Source organism: Pygoscelis adeliae, unplaced genomic scaffold (genome assembly GCF_000699105.1).
Source record: "Pygoscelis adeliae isolate BGI_AS28 unplaced genomic scaffold, ASM69910v1 Scaffold120, whole genome shotgun sequence".
Taxonomy (NCBI): Eukaryota; Metazoa; Chordata; class Aves; order Sphenisciformes; family Spheniscidae; genus Pygoscelis; species Pygoscelis adeliae.
In genome coordinates this window covers 7,187,379-7,206,763 of record NW_008824032.1, presented here as the reverse complement: position 1 = coordinate 7,206,763, position 19,385 = coordinate 7,187,379, and the positions used below count along the sequence as shown (strand labels likewise).

Below are 19,385 nucleotides of genomic sequence, written 5' to 3'. Positions count from 1 at the left end.
ATATTCAGGAGTGGTCTTGAATGGCTAGAGGAGAAATAAAGCAGATGGAATTCATGTTAAAGAACAGCCACAATCGCCCTCCAAAAACAAGGAGAGAAAAGCGGGCAGCCTTAAAGGAACGTAGGGAGCAGCGTTTATCCAATTAGCAGGGTTGTCAAATTGAATTTACTCAGAATGGAGGGGGAAGCCAGGGGGGAAGGAGGGAAATTAAGTGTCTAGGGCATGGGGGGAGCACGATATTGAAGAAAGGACATGGGGTTTCTTTCTTTCTTTCTTTCTTATGCTTTAGCCTTGTCTTTTCAAGGGCTGGAGCTGTTTTCGGGGCGCGCCAAAGGGCAGCGAAAGCCGGTGTGCATACTCTGTTTTAGCACAGGGCTCCTCTCCTGGTAGCTGCAGAAAAAGGGAGGTGTATCCTGTGGGGCAAGGTCATCCTCGCATCCCTGGCCCGCTTGCAGCAGGGCTGTCTCAGAATGGCAGGTCCAGCCACCCTGGGACCACCGTGCCTCAGGCATCACCCGAGGCAAGCCACACTCACAGCAGTGCCACCACCACGGTGACACTGGGGAGCCCGTGGCTGGCATGAGGGTGGCATTTTGTTCTTCAAGCGGCCTCACACTCGCTGGCTGATGAAATGCCAATGTGAAGAGGTTTGCTGGGGCTCAGCGAAGTCAGCCTGATCAAAACCCGCTGGAAAGTGGTGCTCATTTCAGAGGAACAGTCGGATGGAGAGGTGCCAAAAACTGCAGGCATTGGGCCTTCAGGGGTGTGAGCAAAAGTCAGATGGGCGATGGGAAGGCTTTGCATCCTGTTGCTAATTCGAAGCCAGCATGCCCAGTCCCCTCCCTGGTGATACCACAGGCTGTTGCAGAAAGGAGCTGCCCAGGGCAGTAGCTTCATCTTGAGGAAGATGGAAAAAAAGTCACAAAGATCGCTGCATGTTTTGTTTGGTTCATTGCTGGTTTGGTTTGCATGAGCAGTTCTGTTCAAGGAAAAAGATCTGTTTTACCTAAGAGTTTAGTTTATCTTTTAGAGAGGTGTCTATCGCCACTGAATTGCTCAGGACTTGCTTGGAGAAAATCTGTGGTTTTTTAGTGTCACCCAGTGCAAAAGCACGATTTATAGTTTGCAGGCGAACTCGCTCATCTGTGTGGTGGTAGTGCCATGCCAGGTTTTGCTCTGGATATTTTCCTTCTCCCAACTATGAACATGAATTTGTCCCAGGCTTTCTCTGTTGTGGCTTCTTGATGGACTCACTCAGCTCACAAGTAGCCAGTAAGAGAGTCTTTTTTGCCTAATCACTTTAAAAAAGGGAGGGGGGGGAAACTCCTCACAGAGTTAATCAAGGGCTATGTTAACAGAGCTAATGCACTCTGAAGTCGGGAGCTTTCAGTGCTACAGAGGGAAACAGGCAAGCTTTTATCCCTGTTTGCACATACACTGTGCTACCTCCTTGACTTTAAACATGGTGGTGTAATGTTGGATGCTGCCTCTCTCTGCCCTCTCCTGACACCACCACTTCCCATTCAGGATCCTGCCTCTCTCTACGGCATCCGCACCCCCATCCCCGTTGGATGCCCGTGCTGTTACATGGGAGGGGGAGCGTCTCTCCTGCTGCAAACCTCTCCTTTGCCAAACCCTTTCATAGAGAGCGAGTATAACTTAACGGTATGAAATTAATACTTTGGAGAGGGGATAGGGGTTGCTAGAGGTTAATTTTGCCCTCTGGGATGTTACTGTTTGATGGTTTGGGGAGAAAGTCAGGGGTGCCCAGATTGCCGTCCATGCCCAGGAATCATGCAGGGACTTTGCAGCTGACCTGCTCAGGTGTGTCACCTTGACAGTATTGTTTCAGCTAGAGAATTATACAGTTGTATGGTGGCTTTTTTCAGACGGGATGTGAAAGATTTGAGATCCAAGAACAACTTACCTGATGGGATGGAGGTCCCAGTCAGAAAGCTTTTGATTTCCAGCCCTGCCATTGCTTTATTGTATAACTTTGGGCCGGGTTGGCTTCCTCTTCTAGCCTTCAGGTTCCCTCATTTGTAAAGCAAAGGGGTACTGTGGCTCTTTTCTCTTTTACATTTTCTTTTTCAGTGCTTTAAGCTCTATGTAACAACAAAAAAAATACTGTCTTGTATTAAAAACTAATGATTACAAGTAAAATTGGCACGCTGTACTGTGTAAGACATTGCTTTTTCTGAAGAGCTTAAGTCTCAATGTATAAAACAGAGAGTTGGGAGTATCATTGTCCCTACTTGACCCGTTGGAAATGGAGACCAGCTGCAGTGAATTCTCCAGAGTCACCCAGGGTGTCCCCAGCTGGTAGCCGGACCTGAGCTGCTGCAGCCTTTGCCTTAGTGCAAAGCAGCCCCTTCCCCTTCCCACCATTCCTCCCCTGTGCGAAGAGGGGCTCGGGGTCCGGCTGCCTCCCACAACCCCAAACCACCCTCGTGTGCATCAGCAAGTTTTCCCCATCTCCCAGTCTGCCTCTGCCTTTCCCCCCCTGCCTGCCCACAGAGCTGGGGTGTGTGGTGCGGGGATGCTGCCCCAGAGCCGGGGCAGAGGCTGGTTCCTATTTGTGAGCCTTGTAAATCACAGACAGCGTGGCAGTAACAAGGGCTGCTTGGTCGGCCCTTGTTAAGCAGGAGGGGGCTTGGGGCTGTGGGCAGCATTTCCTCAGTAAAACCTTCGGTTTCTAATCAGCAAACACCTCTCCTGCTGCCTGAGCTTAATTCAGATCCCTTTTTCCTTTCCAGCTTTATCACCCCGCCCTGCACACACGCCCGCCTTTCTTCTCTTTTATATCTTCACCTCTGTTTTTTCTTTCTTGCTCCTCTCCCTTTGCAGTGCCCTCCATCGCCACGACACAGCTGGGGCTGTGCGCAGGGGCCTCAGTGGACTTAGGTGTGTGGCGGGAAGCTGAGCCGACAGATTTTACACCCCCACCACCCCCCCATATCTGATGAAGCTCTCATTAATTTTGTTCTCCTAATGGCCTCTCCTTTGATTTACTGGGCTGTCTGAAAGGGACTTAGAGCCTTCACTCCACCGACAGGAAATTGTTATTTTAACCTGGCAGGAAAGAATTAAAAATAAATAAACAAATAATTTTTGTTCCCCCCGCCCCAAAGCTCTTTAAGTGACTTTAACTCTTTCTTTTCCCAAATAGCAATTAAGCAGGGGCTGTTGAGGCTGGTGGTGTCGGTGGCTGCAGAAGTGTCAGCAACCAGGGGTATCTCACAGCGTACCTGCCTTGGGGAGAGGAGGCAGCAGAACAGGACACCGTCACGCAGCAGCCCTGCGGCTCCTGGCACAACCCCCTGCCGGGGACTGCCGCCCCTGGGAAGGCAACTGGAGCGCCTGGGGCCTCCTCCGCTCCCCACCCCTGCCGTCTCTCCCACTGCAGCCCGCTCTGGCAGTGCTTGCAGGGATGCCGGGAGATCGAAAGCTGCCTGATTAATAAAGTTCCTTGCTTTGCACTACTGCAGGCTGCTTAAGGGCAGCATTTTCAAAAGAGGTCAGCTCCTATTTAGGCATCGAAATAACTTGGTTGCCTATTCAGGAGAGCTCAGCATGTCAAGAACTGAATGCTTTTGAAAATCTGGCTTCAATTGTGGAAGCTGAGAATTTCGAAATCTGGCCCTGGATCCTAATAGTTCTTTTGGAATTGATGTTTTCATTCATTTTCCTCATTATTTTTATGCCGGCCATTTACTTTTTGTACTTCACTCAGCTGTGAAAGAAATGGCCACATGTCCCTATTTAGAGCTCATATTCTGCCTGGAGGTTTGGGGAGGTACCATACACTTGTTGCAACACACCTTCTCTCCTCAGTCTCTGCTCAATACTGTTCAATCTGCCCAGTGCCGTGGCCAAATTTTTTGATCTCCCCTTTTTTCTCCCCACCTATTGCCCTTCATCTTTTTACAGACCTGGGGGCAGCCAGTTTAGTCATTGCATCGATGTGCCTGGGTGGTCCTAGCTCACGAAGGGGCCGTTACACATTTCTGCGCCTTTGGCTTTGCCCTTCTGGCCAGAGGCTCCACGCAACGCAGAGCTGCAGGGAGGTCTGGTTGGGAACGTCTTTGCCTACCCCCTCCCCCAGCATGGAATCCAAGGAGCAACTCTCTTCTGTCCAACATTTTTCCATCCTGCTGCCAAACCCATCCAGATAGGGGGAATGAGTCAGCTTTGCTCTGTAGGCTTCCAGCACCAAGGAACAAGACGTGAAGTCCTACCCCAAAATGTTTCTTCTTCGTTGGTGGAAGGCAACCCAACCCTGATGGTGAGAGGTACAAACCAAACCCGCCTTTTAAGCCTAAACTAACTCAAAGTCTTTTCCAGATGAGTGTAATTAGTAGTGCATCAGTGGTGTCAACAGTGCGTGTTCTGGTGCGGACAGACCTCAGGCACTTTTACAGATGTGGTCAGTGGTGGTTTGCTCAAGATGGCTGCAGCATAACAAAGGGTGCTTTGGTGGCTGTCTTACATGGAGAAATGAACTTCAGTAACTCAGATGGTCTCCAAGTTAATAGCTAAAGGGTCTTGTACAACAGTATGTGCTGTTTGATGGGGGAAACTCTACAAAGACAAATTGTTGAGACTCTCTTCTCTCCTTGGAGGATGAGAGTGATGCCAGGAAGGATGAGGTGCATGGGAGGGAAGTTGCTCTCTTGTCAGCTTGGCACTGGAAGTTACCCACAGAAGATTTTCACATGTAATGGGGCTGTGGGCTGCAGTAGGTAGAGTGTGAGTCTAGCTGATCTTTCTGGGTGCCTTCAGGGTGTGCCTAGCCTGACGTCTGATGGTCGAGCTCTGTCCATGCTCCTGGCCACCTGGAAGCCACATCAGGCCTTGCTGAGCTTGACCTAATTTACCCTGCCTCTCAGCAGGGCCTGTTATCTTGGCCTCACGGCCACACTAACCATGGCTGCGTGACTCCTGGGAAAGAGCTGCCTTGCCTTGAGCCCACTGGACAGGCCGGCTGAGTGAGGTCACGTCAGCCTGCAAAGCTTCACGTAAAGATGCTGTTTGTGGCGTTTGCAAAGCTCCAGCTGCAGGTCACTTTACTTGGAGTTCCTTCCTTTTGAAATCGCCAGCTCAGAGGTGGCTTTTCTTTTTCTTATCTCTTCTCAACTTTATACGAATGTCTCCTCCGTGACTTCTTCCCCAAGCAGTGCTCCATGGGGGGGGGGGGGGGGGGGGAGTATCCTGCCCCACGGGCGGCGCGGGGGGGGGGGGGGGGAAGGGAAGGGGACAGCTTGTGAAGCTGTCAGAGGGACAGCCTAATTTGCAGAGATGCATGCAAGCTAGCTAGCTGGATTCTTGCTGTTGCTATGTGGACCTCAGCACGGCCAGCCACGGACATTGACCCCGCACTGTGCTCTTGCACCTTTGCTGTCACCAGAGGCCGAGCAAAGTCATTGGAGAGTAGCTTGGTGAGAATTCCACAAATGCTGTGGTTCCTTGCTAGCAGTAATCAGCCTTGCCTTGAACTATTCACTGAACATCTTATGGGGAGTCTGTGGCAGTCCTCACTTAAGGAGTTAGGAGGTTTAATTTTGGAGGTTATGCTTGAAGGGACTTGTCCCCTCTTTTTGGCTGAGATGGTCATGGAAAGAACATGCTCAAACAGGTGATGGCTCAATCACTGACCATGGTGGAAGTAGGAAATATTGCTCTGCAGATGTGTTCTGAGGGTAGTGGTTGTGGCTAATGAGCTTGTTGTGTATCTGCAGGGGGAGCAGGCAATATAACTGCTCTTTGGGCTGGCTGCCATGGCTGGTTTGGTCTTGTGCTTCTCCACTGCCAATGTAGACACGCCACAGGAACAATTCTGAAATGCCTTTGAGACTCGCAGATCATCTTCTTAGTGCTGCAGCTGGAGGGAGCTCAAAATCCTGTAGATGTGTTACGATGTCCAATGAGGGAAGTCTCTCCTTGACTTCAACCCTTTGCCGTTGGTTGAAGCTGAATTCAGTCTAACATCCAAGGTGTCTCTTGGTGCAGCCACTTAGATCTTAAATCCTCCTGACCTGGCTTGTCTGCTTTAGCATTCATTCATGACAGTCTCTCCAAAACAGCTGCTGCAGCGTGCAACTCTACAGCAATCTGGGTTGTGGCAGGTGGCCTTGGGCTTCAAGTTTTTTGGAGATTGTTGATGCTTTCGAATATGAACCTGGTGGTTTGTCCGGACAGGGTTGTTCAACTCAAAATAGGCAGTGTGTTTCAGGCAGAACAGTTAATCTGACATCTTTCCATAGATTGGGTCTCTTCATTTAGAATAAAGGTATATTATACCAAATTAGTGTAATCCACCCTCAGCTCACTGCACTGAATTTAAACAAATTTAGAACCGGCCATTTCTTTTCTCCTGAAAAAGTGTCCCCTCTGCTTCAGAATAATTCCTTGCAGAAATGCCCTGAGAAACTTTTACATGTCATAAGGAGTCTTATCTGAATTGAAACATAGGTATGCCCAGTATCAACATGGACAGTGTTTCAGGAAGAGACTCTGAAACTGTGGAATCACCTGTTTTCATATAGCTCAGGACTTGTACCTACTCGTTTACTTTTGTGTTCAAGCTAGGATATGTTCCAGACACGGCCAAGAAGTGGCAGCAACACTTGGCGAAAATCTCCAGTGACACTTTGTTGGAAATGTTTGTGTTTTGCTCCTGAAAATTGCCTGGTGTGCACTGCTGGCACAGTATAGGCATTCACTGCGCTGAATGCCTATACTGAAAGGGGGGAAGGGGAGTGAGTATGTGTCTGTGTGCACACGTGTAGATTTGTACTGAGGGCTGAGGATGAGATGTCTTGGGAGACTCTCGACCATGCCTGGAGGAGAGGCTGGAGAAGAGAAGTGCTTGCATCAGTGTCTGTAGCCTGCTCAGGCCACTGGCTCAGTGAATCCCTGGGAGTTCAGGGATGTTGGTAGAGAAGCCAGACAGGGCTGGAAAGCAGTTGGAAGTCTGAGGGTTTCATCCATCTTGTCATCCACAGGAATCCACTGCTGCACTTCCACTGCACCCCCTGAGGCAGCTTATGGGACCCTTCCCTGGGCGCCTCTGCCCCAGGACACACTGCATGGGATGGCAATGACACATGGAAAGAAGAGACCCATGTCCCCCATCCCTTGCCTCATCCTCGCAGCCGCTAGCTGCTTTGCCAAACTGAGTGAGTTTCTGTTCTTACCCATTTGTTCCATTTCATTTATGTTTTGCCTTGATGCTGGTTAGCACAAAGTGGTTTTCTCTCTCCACTGCTTCCTCAATAGCCTTGACCAAAGGTCTAGGTTCAAACACTCCTCCAGAGAAGAAGGGGATACAGTTGGAGTTGGACATCTCTTTCTAGTGGTGCCAAGAAGAAATGGGGCTGGTGTGTATCTCAAAGAACTTGGGTGGGCAGGTGGGGAGCTGAGGGGAAGGTGCAGCACAAGCGGAAGTGATGGGGAATGCAAAATGTACCAGCACTGCAGTTTTTTTTCCTCTGTCCTTTCTTTTGCTGAGTCTCACAGAGCTTTCTTATTCCCACTTTTTCCCTCTGTGCAGGTGAATCTCTGCAGGTCACAGTGCAACCTGCCTCCACTGTCCAAAAGCTCGGGGGCCCAGTCAGCCTGGGGTGTGTGGTGGACCCCCCCAGAGTGAACCTCACCTGGAGACTGAACGGGAAGGAGCTGGCTGGATCGGACGAGGTGCTGGGTATCCACATCGAGCGAGGGAAACTCGTCATCATGGCTCTCAACAACCACACCGTGGGACGATACCAGTGCATTGCTCGCGTGCCCGAAGGAGTCATTGCCAGTGTCCCCGCAGTGGTCACATTAGCTAGTGAGTAACTTTAGTCCTCTGCCATCCCCTGCATTGCTTGGGCCATCGCTCACGCATCTTGAGAGGCTCATCCACACTCACTTGTTCATGCTGGCATCAAGGGAGGGCTCCTGTGGCTAAGGCCATTTTGTAGCATTTTTGATCATGGACTGGCTGTCGTGTTGTGGCCCAGCCATGACCCAAGCAGTCCTCCTGCACGGCAGGCGGCAGACCTGTCCTGCAGTGACAGTTTTTGCAAGACCCCAAAGAGCAGGAAATACTTGAGCGTTGGGGTTTGTGTGCGTGGTTGGTTTCCTAGCTGTCATGTTGCCCCATCTGGTTGCTGACTTCTTGACTGAGGTTACCAAAAAGCACCTGCTGGTGCTGATGGCCGAACCGCTGCCTAGGCTGCTGCGGGGCTGTTGCCAGTGCTGGGTCAGCATGTGCTAAGTTTTGCTGCCTTCCTGACCCACAGAAAGTGAAGTCCTTTGCCCTGCTCGTGCTGTGGTGGGTCCTGTGCTTTTTTGTGTTGCCCCTGGACTCATCATGACCAAAGTACCAGCCCCCACGCTCACAGTAAGGAAAGGTTGGTCTGGTTGTGATGAGGAGGCGCTCCTGAGCACCTGCATTAAGTGGCTGGTGGCCCTCTGTGCACCATTGGGAAGATCCCTTGCCAAAAGGCAAGGTGAGGGAGAGGGATGGTGGGAGAACGGTTGCATGGAGATGTTGAAGGCAGAGGCTGCATTGTCCTCATTTGGTAAGGCAGGCACAGAAGTCAGCAGGAGGCAGATACAGGAGAGCAGAGTATCTAAAAGCACTCGTAACGAGGTTTTTGTCTTTAAGGAGCAGGAGGCTGTATTCATTACCACTGCTGTTGGTCCCGGGAGGGCGTGCTCCCCCTTTCCAGGGCTTTGTCCTTGTCCTACGAGGTTGCAGTGGCATGGCAGCAAAAAGCCACCTTGTTTCTGAGCCACAGCTCTGAGTGAGGGACTTCGCTCCTCTCTCTGAGCTTACATGCTCCTCACTGCTGCCCTCTGGCATTGGCAACAGACCAAGGAGACGTGTGCATGGGAGGGGGTGCCTTAGAGTGGGGAACTTCTCTTATGGGCGCCTGGTTTTGGTCAGATGTTATGCTCAAATGTGAGAAAGTGCTGTATTTGGATGCATCTGAGAAAGGGCAGCCCACGCCTGCTCGGAGATGGGGGGGGGTCTGTGTGGACCACCCTTGTTTAGGCAATGAAGAGTTTGATCTTCTCAGAGACCCGTGCAGTTTTCGGTGGAGCAAGTGCGTGCAGAGGAGACCGCCATCCCCTGGCAGTGACAGCCCCCAGGCATGGAAAGGGCTTCCTCTTTCCAGCAAGGGGGAGTTTGGGGCTAAGTCTTAAGAAAATGAAAAAGTGAAGATGTTTGTGCAAAGTGGGGGCTGGCTTTGCTTTAAAGCCAAGAGCTATTGGCTTGTCACTGATACATTAATCAGGAGTGAAATGTTTAGGCCAGGCTGGGTGGGAGGAGGAGGCGAGGGAAAGCAAGGGGAGAGTTGCTGAGCTGTGAAGCTGGGTGGGAGGGGGTTGTCATGGGGCCGTATCTGTTGGGGGATTTGGCCTGAGCCCTGTGCTGAGATTAAGTTTCGGAGAACACATTCCAGAGCAGAAAGGGGGCTGTGTGCGCTGGTGGCCTGATAGAGGGAAGGAGAGGAGGGGAGAGGTGGATGGGATTACCAAAGGCATGGTTTGCATTTAGGAGAGCAGGGTGTGCACAGCTTCTCAGCCTGATCAGTTCCTTCTTAGGCTGATCCCCTTTTCTTTTTCCCCCCTCACCCCAACCCACCGCCACCAGCTCTGTCTCCTGGGACAAAGCATGTCTGTTTGACCTATCTGTCTGCTTTGGTCTAGCATCAGTGGTGGATGGGAGACAGGTCCTAGAGCACCAGAAGGTCCCACCATGTCCCTCAGGACAAATCACAGCCACAACTGAGTAGTCTGTCAGCCCTCTCCAGGAGCCAAATCACCTTCAGCTACCAGATTGCAACTGGAGATGGGGGTGCAAAAGAGGGGGACTTGCCCATTGCTGTGGTCCCTGCCATGGCAAAGGCACTACTGCTGAGGGGAGGTCAGGAGCACCATCCAGTGGAGTGCACAAAACTGCAGCCAGAGATTGAACAAGCAACTAATCCATCATGGAGCACCCCTGTGCTGCGCTGCATGGGTCCCTTGTCCTTGAGGGGAGGTGGGGATAGCAGAGGCCATGTCTCACGCACCCAGACAGCCTCAGGTGATAGAGACCCCCCAGGTGGGGAAGCCTTGGCAGTCAATGAGTGAAGAGAGACAGAGGGCAACCCAGAAAAGACGTGGGGCTGAATGTGTAGGAGGGAAACCTTCTGGAGGGGTTCAAATAACGGGTATCATGTTCATGAGCTGGAGGCTGCTTGCAACAGTAGCTTTGCAATGGTCTGAAATAACAGAGGGCACAGATTTGTGGTGGGACTGAGTTTGAAAGCGATGGTGGCAGATGTGCCACGGGCTCTCACGCAAGCTCCAGACCTCCTCTATAGGGCCTTGCTCTGAGCTGGTTCAGTGGGGACCATGGTCCTGCGGGTAGAGAAGGAAGCCCCTGGCAGGTCAGCACTGCAGTTGATACATCTCTTCCAGATCACCTGCTGGGCTGAAAGAAAACCCTCTGAAAGCCTTAGCCGCATCCAAAAATTATTTTGGGGGGCCAGGAGGAGAGTGAAACTGGAACATGACTGAAAGCAGTGGTGGGGTGTGGGTGGAAATATTTTCAAGGTTTATTTTGGAAGAGGACCTGGAGTCATTGGAAAAAGTGTCTTGCTAGGTTTCGAGGGGTGTAGGTAACATCATCTGGCCAATTTTTAGGCTATTTCCACTCCTTTCTCTCCTCCTCCTTAGGAGGGAACAACCTCCCAGTGACCCAGGCTGTGCATGCCCAGTCCCTCAGGGGCTCCTTGTGCTTTGCTGACAGTCAGCAACCATCGCTGCCATGCTGGCAGCCACAGCATAGCCTTGGGACCGATACCTCCTTCTCCTGTCTGTGGCACAGCAACGCCGAGTCCATCTCTGCTCTCCGTGGCTCAGAGGGCTGGTTGAAACTAGCATTTAATTCCTCCAGTGGAGCTAAAATAGCTATTGTATAGCCGAGGGGTAGAGGGAGGAGGGATTTGCAGAAAGGGGAAAATTTCTGAAAGCAACAAAAGGAGCAGCACTTCAGGCATTACTTGGGCACTTTTGAGTCCAGTTAGAGCTGACCTGGTGCTCCATGATCCCACACTCAACCTTGGCAGCCCGTGGCACATCGGTGCAGATAGATACCTGCTGATCACTGCTGGCCTGGTGTGCTGCGCCGAGATCAGCCTCACATGGCCCTGAGGCAGCCCTTCGGCCCGGCAGTGATGGGCTGGAGTCCGGGACAGCTTGAATGAATGGGGCAGGAGTATTCCTGGTTTTCCAAGCCAGGTCCTAAGCCTTCATATGGCTGAGAGCTGCAAGAAAGAGAAAGGTATTTTCTCTGCCCACTTGCAGGTGGCAAATTTGCCATCACTCCAGAAGCCCTACTCCAGTCCCCCTCCTGGGTGGAGGTGCTATATGAAAAATGTATGGCTGCAGTGGGCTCTGTTGCAGCCGGATAAATCCACCAGGGACACGAACACAGTGCTGTGGGCTGGTCCTGCAACAGCAAAAGGCTCGGAAGGTCAAGAGCCCTTGGTGGAGCTCACGGGGCAGCTGAAGTGCAGGGCTGGAGCAAAGCCGGCAGGCAGAGGTGGCGAAAGCCGTGCAACTCCCAGCATTCAGCTGTGTGCATGGAAAATCAGTACAGTGAGCACAACCAGCAAGCCTGATCTGGATAAAGGTGACATTTAAAAACAAAACAAAAAAATAGATGAGGGGTGCAGCAAAGGGACACCACCTGTTCCAGTGTATCCCTCACGGCCAGGGATGAGAGGAGTGCGGGGCGCCTGTGTCCCAGGGACACTGTGGGACAAGGGAGGCTCGTTGCCCTGTGGCCCTCCGTCGGCGCTGCCGGCAAGGGCAGCCCTCGGCTTTGCGGCAGCACGTGGGGGAATCCGGGCCTCAACACGCGGCGCTCGTGGGCAGTGACCCTGCGCCGGGTCGAGCTAGGCATCCCCCAGGAATTTGCAGCTGCTTTCTGAAGACAGCCCCATTCATTTTCCTCTGCCTGGGCCTCTCCTCTGACGGCTCCCCGGAGGCGGTGGCGGGAGGGAAGGAGAGAGGGAGGGAAGGGGGTGGCTGTGTGTTGGAAAAGCATTTGCTGAGCAGGTATGGGGGGCTCTGGCCCCGGGGGCAGAGGTGGTGTGAGGAGGGGAGAGAAGGAAAACACAGGTGGTGTTTCTTGATCTGGCGGAGCTGTGGCACGAGGGCTGTGCAACGGGCCCGGGGCAATGTTGGGGAGTGGGGCTGGGGCACGGTGGGGGGGATGCGCTTGGGGGTGCATGAGCAGGCGGGAGGCCGGGGGGCTGCGCCTGTCCCGGTGAGGCAGGAGGGGGCTGGTGGTGACAGCACAGATGCCCAGGCTCCTGTGGTGCTGACCGAACAGGGAGTGAGAGCCATAACCCCAGGCTGCTCTGACAGCAGAGGGGGAATTAGTGGAAGGTGTGTGCCCCCAGGCTGCGGGACCCCCGTCCCTGCCCATTCCCCTTCTCGGGTTCCTTCCCTTCCCTCCCTCACCCTTCCCTGCAGCGGGGAGGACTTTTACCTTCAGGGCCGGCATTTTACTTACTACTGCTTCTTCTCCGAGGTTATTTATGGTCTCCCATTCATTTAATCTGGTCTGTCTCAGCTGCCTTGTTGCTTGGCCCCCGGCCCTGGGATTCAGCTGGTTTCCCTCCCCTATGACAGCGGCGCAGCTAGCCGCAGGGCTGACCCTCCCTGTGCCCCGGCTCGCCTCATCGCGCCTTGGAGCGGGGCACAGATGGACATAAGCAATGGCCTTTGGTTGCACTCCCTTCTAAACAAAAAAAAAAAAGGGGGGGAAAAATAAACCCTGTTATCCCAGCACGGCTGGGATTGGCAGTGCTCTGTCTGTCTGTCTGTCTGCAGCACCTCCCGGCTGGTGGCTGGTGGATGAGGACTTGCTGCTTCCCTGTGATCAAGCGTGTCTTTTAAGGACAAGGACATGGGCTGGCACGTCATGCGCTGCCATATGAAAAGGAAAACCCAGCCAGGAGAGAGGGGATGTGGTTTCTCCCAGCTGTGACGGGAGTTAGACCCAGGGTGCAAATTGCATGTTAGACATGGGGCACCGCTGCTGCTGGCCGGGCAGCCGCAAGGCTGAGTGCTGCATCCCCCCCAGCGCTGACCCTCTCCTCCACCTGTCTCTGCACTGCCTGAAGGGGGGAGGCATGTGTGGCTCCCCACATCTCCGGGGGGAGTCATTTGAAGCCCCCAGGGAAAAATTGTGTGTCCTAGCCCAGCATGGCAGCCTCCATTTTGCCACGCTGGGGACAAGTGCAAAGGGGTGTGTGAAGGGGGGGCTCGTCCCACACAGACGGGGTGCCCCTACCACAGGGCCGGCGGTGCCCCCAACCACCCCTTGCCAGCTCCAGCCGGCCCATCAGCATTAATGGACAGCTGTATGCGCCCGTACCAGCAGGGAGCGGGGCGGTTGAGACCGCCCGTGGCCAAAACCCACTGGCAAATGAAACAGTCTTGTTCGCTGTGGGGGAGCAGGAATTTAGGGGAGTAGTTTGGCAGGAAGCTCGTACACTTGCGTATTGGAAAATAGTTTGTCCCGGTGCCCACCTGATGTTTTTCCCTTCTCCCCTGCCGGTTTCGCTCCACTTCCCTGGCGGTGCCCTGTTCTTGCTCTTCCAGCCACCCCAGGATCCCTTTCCTCTGCCCTTTCCCCTTCCGTCCACACCTTCGCCCCTCGGCCCCCGCAGCCGGGCTAGGAGGGGAAGGCAGGAAGAGCCGGGGGTCCTGCTCCCCCCCGTAGGGCTGCGGCACTCACAGCTGTGACAGCGGTGGGCTGAGCCGCCGCCTCGGGGGCTGCATGTGAGGGACCGCCATGTCCACCCAGCCCAAGGTCGTCCCAGGGGTCCCCCAGCACGGGGACATCATCTTCCATCTCTGAGAGCGTGGTGCTTCCCGGTGGGCTCCGCTGTGCCGGGGCCGTGGGTCTGCTTTTCCTCCGGGCTCCTGGGCCCCTTCTCCTTTTCAGGGTCTGTGCATGCATGCATGCGTGTGTGTGTGTGTGTGTGTTTGCGTGCAGATCCCTGCCAGCATTGCTAGAGCCTGTGCCTTGGCTCCGAAATCTTAATTTGGCTGTGATGAATCCAGACCACCAAGGCGCACATTAATTTTCCTGATGCTCGTTTATATTTTGTTGATCGGAGAAATATGCGTGATGTGGGCAGGCAGACACTGGGCTCTCGCTGCTTCTCCACCTCTTTCCATTTCTGCGGCTTTTACTATTTTATTCCTTAATCAAATATAAAAAGCAAAGAGGAGAAAATATCCAGCACCCTTCCCCTCCCCAGCAGTAACTTTCGTTATTGGAGGAGCACGAGGCACTGCCAGCTTTTCACAACTTAAGAGTTAACCTTCATCTGGCTTTAATACCTAGTGGAAACATGGCTCCCCTGCTCTGCTTGCGTTAAAGGATTAATCACATTTCTGAAGTTCAGCCGTATTCCTTCTTTTTATTATTTTTTTTTTAATTGAACGATGCCAAGAAATTCCAGAAGTATTAAGCATGTTCACTGCAAATCATTTTTATGACATTGCAAAACCTCCCCTTCTCTTTTCAACCTCCTCCCCTTCCCTCAGATCTAGACCCGGGAACGCTGGCTCCCCCGGCAGCCGCCCGGCAGCCCCTCCGCGCCGCACTCGGGGAGGCTTTCTCACCATCTTGCCAAGAGAGCTGGTTTTTATTTAAACTCCATAAAGGATCTTGCTTTAATCAGAAAGTCTGCTTGAGAAATTTCATGTCACTTTTCCATGACTGTGGGTGGGAGAAGCTTGGAGCCAGAGTTGTCTTTTGCTCTTGGAGAGCTGCTGCATTTCCCAGAGAACAAAACCACATTTTTCTGCCGGCCGGGGCTGCCAAGGGAGGCTGCCGTCCGCCAGCCCTCCTGCTTCCCCCCGGCTCCCCAAACTGCCCGAGGTCACGGGCGCCACGTCCTGGGATGGGTTTTGAGGGGTGAGGGAGCTGCTGACAGCGCGTGGCCACGCTGTGCCGTGGCGAGGGATGCGACGTGCTGCCTTAGCGTGGGGTTTTGAAAAGGGAGTGCGGTCTCATCTGGATTTAGTGGCGTGCCGCTAGGGAGATGTGTGTTAGTGCTGGGTCCTGGGGAAGATGGGCCAGCTTGAGCCTTGATGTGACAATGATGTGACTTGTGACCAGCTGCGGGATGTGCAGTTGTCACTAGTGGTTGCCTGGGCTGGTGCACGGCACCGTAAAAATGCATGCGCCGGACTTTTTTCCTGGCACAAAACCCTCTCCCTCCCGGCACAGGCTTACCAAGACAAACTTTGGGCTTGCAGCACCCTGGAAAGATTTGCCATCATACCCAGGGAGAGAGGGGACCAGTTTCATCTCTGGGAAGCTTGGCAGGGCCAGGCTGGTGTGCTTTCTGCCCTACCAGATCCATGGGGTTTCACCGCAATCCTCTGCTCCTGCTTTGAAAAACAGGGAAAAGAAAACAAAAAGTCAAGCACCCCTTCCCCCCCGAGCCCTGTGCTTCCACTCCTGCTGCCTGCATCAGCCCTGCTGGGGGAGCGACCCCTGTCACAGCCTCGTAGGGGGACATGTGCTGGGACGGGGTGGTTTCACAGCTGCTTTAGGGAGGGGGCAGCTGTGCCATGTAGAGGAGGAGCTGCTTTTCCTTGCAAGTCCCTGTTCTTTGAACTGGGGCGTGGGCACTGCTTGGGTACACGCAAAGCCTCGTGGTTAACCAGCCTTCAGCTGTGAGATATTTGATGGGAGCGAGAGTGCCCAGAGTGGAGACACTGATAGCTCAGGCAGTGTCTCTGGGACCATCCAGCGCTCGTACACCCTCTCCTACTGTGTCACCTGGCATCTGTGCACCCTTGAAGCAGACTGGGCTCCCTGAGATATGACTACAAAGTTAGCTTCTCTGTAGCACGACGGCAGCTGCGTTTGAAATAGCAGGCGGCAGAAGGACCATTTTTGGCTGCCCTTCAGTGCTGCAGTAAGTTGGCTCATTTTTCACTCTCAGGCCAGGATTCTTCACACCCAGTTTCTCAGCCGTGGAGCAGGCGGTTTCTCCAGAAGCTGTGTTTTAAGTTATCCGTTTTGTAGGAAGGAGGAGGAGAAAAAAAAATAAAGCTCTGAAACGAGGCCAGTTTCCCTAGCTGCTGGGGACAGAACGGTCCTCTGCTGCCACCACAGTGAAACAGCCCCAGGTCTGCAGGGAGAGGCTGAGCTGACACCGGGCTGCGGAGCCAGCCACTGAGATGCCCTGTCGTTCGCTCTCTCTACAGATCTGAAAGATTTCAAGTTTGACGGCCCGCATGTGATCGAGGTGGATGAAGGGAACACGGCCGTGATCGCCTGTGACCTGCCTGAAAGTCACCCCAAGGCTCAGGTCCGCTACAGCGTGAAGCAGGAGTGGCTAGAGGCCTCCCGAGGTGAGTGCCACAAAGGTCTGTCCTGCTGGGTCCCTCTCAGGACCCTGTTTTACCCTTCCCTACCAGCAGTAGCTTTCTCTGCCTGCTGCCTCCTTGTTCCTTCGCTACCGGTCTGAGCACAGGTTAGTTTAGGGTCTCTGCCAGGTCTCCTTGATGTCTCCGCTGCCTGGCACTAGGGAGCCATGTGTAACACCAGCTGTGGAAGAGGAAAGAAAGTAGAACTAGGTGATGCACCACATCAGTCTTCATCGGGCGTCTCCATATGTCCTTGAAGCGCTCCTTTAACCCAGCCTGGATAAAGGCGACTTTTGAATTTGGGGAAACTTTTTAAATTTGGATCTGAATTTTGCAGCTTCACTCCATCTGCTGCCTGTACCTGTGACAAGTTAGCTTCACCTAAGGCTCTGTTCCTCCCACCATTGCATCATTGCTCCCCTGATATTTGAACCAAAAGGGGTCATTTCAGTGCTGCCAGTGTTATCATGGGTTTTTTTCCCTTCCCACTTGTCCACCTTTTCTCCAGGGCACTGCATTTCTTCCAGAGGGGGGACGTCTTATAACCACATGCCACCTCCTCTTCTCTCCCTACAGACAATTACCTTATCATGCCATCCGGGAACCTTCAGATCGTCAATGCCAGCCAAGAGGATGAGGGGACTTACAAATGTGCTGCCTACAACCCCGTGACGCAGGAGGTGAAAACCTCGGTCTCCAGCGAGAGGCTCCGTGTGAGACGTAAGCCACTCTCCCTTCACTGCACGTCTTCTCCGTAGCAATTCCAGCCCTGTGAGCATGTACCAGTGCTATTGCAGCTGGTTTTCCATGTAAACCGACATTATCAGTTGCTGGGAAAACTCCTTTCCAGCAGCACAAGGCCCCAAGGTCTGCTCCTGGGGTATGTGTGTGCAACCCTGGGATCGCCGTACCTTCTCAGGATTTGTTCTTGGTGATGGGCGAGCAAAGGCCCTTAGCCCTCCGGCAAGACCGCTTGCTGCGTGCACGCATCCCTTAAGGAATGTTCCTCTTGACCTGCCTTGCCGTTTATCCACCGCAGCGCAGGGGAACAGTGCTAGCCCTACTATTACCCCTACCTGCACTCTGCACAGGGCGCTTTCCCACTGGCCACCTTCCTTCCCACCCACCTTCTTCCTCCTCCTCTGCTCACCAGGCTCCACGGCGGAGGCAGCCCGGATAATCTACCCCCCCGAAGCTCAGACCATCATTGTCACCAAGGGCCAAAGCCTCATCCTGGAGTGTGTGGCCAGTGGGATCGCCGCGGGTCACCTGGGCCAAAGACGGCTCCAGCGTCTCCGCGTACAACAAGACACGCTTCCTGCTCAGCAACCTCCTGATCGACCCCACGAGTGAGGAAGACTCGGGGACCTACAGCTGCACAGCTGACAACGGGGTTGGGGAGGCCGGAGCCGCATTCATCTTCTACAGCGTGCAGGTGTTCGGTGAGTGCTGCTGTAGCCCTTGTTTCAGGAAGGGCTTGGACTTTCTCCACAGCTTTCAGGGGAAAATACTAGCGCTGCTGTACTCTTCCTCTCCCTTGACAAACAGCAACGTAAAGCAAACCCCTGCTTGTGGTTCCAGTTTCTAGGAGATGGGATGAATTCTTCCTTGAGGGTGGTGGTTAGTTCCTCCTTCCTGGCTCCCACCATGAGCTGGAGATGATGGATCCTCCCTTCCCCTGTGGAAGCTCTTCTCTTGTCATTTGTGGCACTGGGTTTACTCTGACTCTCCACTCTTTAGTGGAGGACTGGCTGCTTCTTAGACATATTTGACATTGGCATAGGAAAGACATGAGTGACTTGCTTTTTGCTCTGTTCTGCAGGGAAGCCCTCTATGGGGTGGGAAATGTAAGGGATACAACATCTTAGATATTTCTACCATGCATCCTTCCCCTTCTCACAAGCATTAGGGAGGCTAAGTCTATGTTTTATTGGATTGCATTTCATCCAGGTGCCGGTGTTGTTTTGGCACAAGCGCAATCTTTGCAGAGTAGCATTTCAGCTCACAAAAACGGGACTTGTAGGTGGCTTCTGTCATCTGAGAGGGGCAGATGGCCTTGGGCCACCTCTCCTTGCGGTTCATGTGGATGCTGAAGGGGAGGCGCAATGAAGCGGACCCCTGCGGGCCCCCGCAAAGGGAGTGGGACTTGGGGGTGGGGTAGGGTAGGGATCCAGCACTCTGCCCTCGTCTCTGCCAGAGAGGAAAGTTCAAAGCCATGACAGCGCCACGCTCCCTGCCAAGTGGCACTCAGCAGCCGTGTTTTCTCCTCGCGCAGAGCCCCCGGAGGTCACCATGGAGCTGTCCCAGCAGATCATTCCCTGGGGTCAGAGTGCCAAGTTCACCTGTGAGGTGCGAGGGAACCCCCAGCCCTCCATCATGTGGCTGCGCAACGCTGTCCCCCTCTCCGCCAGCCACCGGCTCCGGCTCTCCCGCAGGGCGCTGCGGCTGGTCAGTGTGGGGCCTGAGGATGACGGCATATACCAGTGCATGGCAGAGAATGAGGTCGGCAGTGCGCAAGCCATGGTGCAACTGAGGACAGCCCGGCCAGGTAAGTTCCTCTCTCCAAGCTTGTGACCATTCAATCCCAGAGCCTAACGCACAGAGAAAGAGCAGGGGGAGCAGGAGAAGAAAGTTGGTGTGTAACCTTCCTGCTTGTGTTTGAGCTGCCTTGCTCTTCCCTCCCTTTCACCCTACACTTCAAGTGCTTTCTTGACTGGGATCTCCGTATCTCCCTGTAGGAACAGATGGTAGTGGTTTTGCTTCTAAGTGCAGTGCCATGTGTGCATACTTGAGCTATCTCTACATGAGAGGCATAGGACATCTGGGTGTAGTGCCTTACCCCATGGCTTACTCAGCTCTGCCTCTGAGCTTGCACTGAGCAAGAGCATAAACACTTATGTGGGTGGATTCACCTGGGGTAAGAGAGGTACTACCTG

The 19,385-nt window shown here is 53.5% G+C and overlaps 1 protein-coding gene across 1 annotated transcript in view; it reads left to right on the top strand.

Annotated features, from left to right (window-relative positions):
* BOC (BOC cell adhesion associated, oncogene regulated) overlaps positions 1-19,385 on the top strand; it is a 56,788-nt gene that overhangs the window by 25,037 nt on the left and 12,366 nt on the right. The window contains 7 exon segments of the mRNA XM_009329607.1: positions 7,005-7,178; positions 7,553-7,831; positions 16,288-16,434; positions 17,026-17,169; positions 17,603-17,705; positions 17,707-17,891; positions 18,725-19,021. Coding sequence (XP_009327882.1) covers positions 7,094-7,178; positions 7,553-7,831; positions 16,288-16,434; positions 17,026-17,169; positions 17,603-17,705; positions 17,707-17,891; positions 18,725-19,021 — 1,240 coding nt within the window. The 5' untranslated portion in view covers positions 7,005-7,093.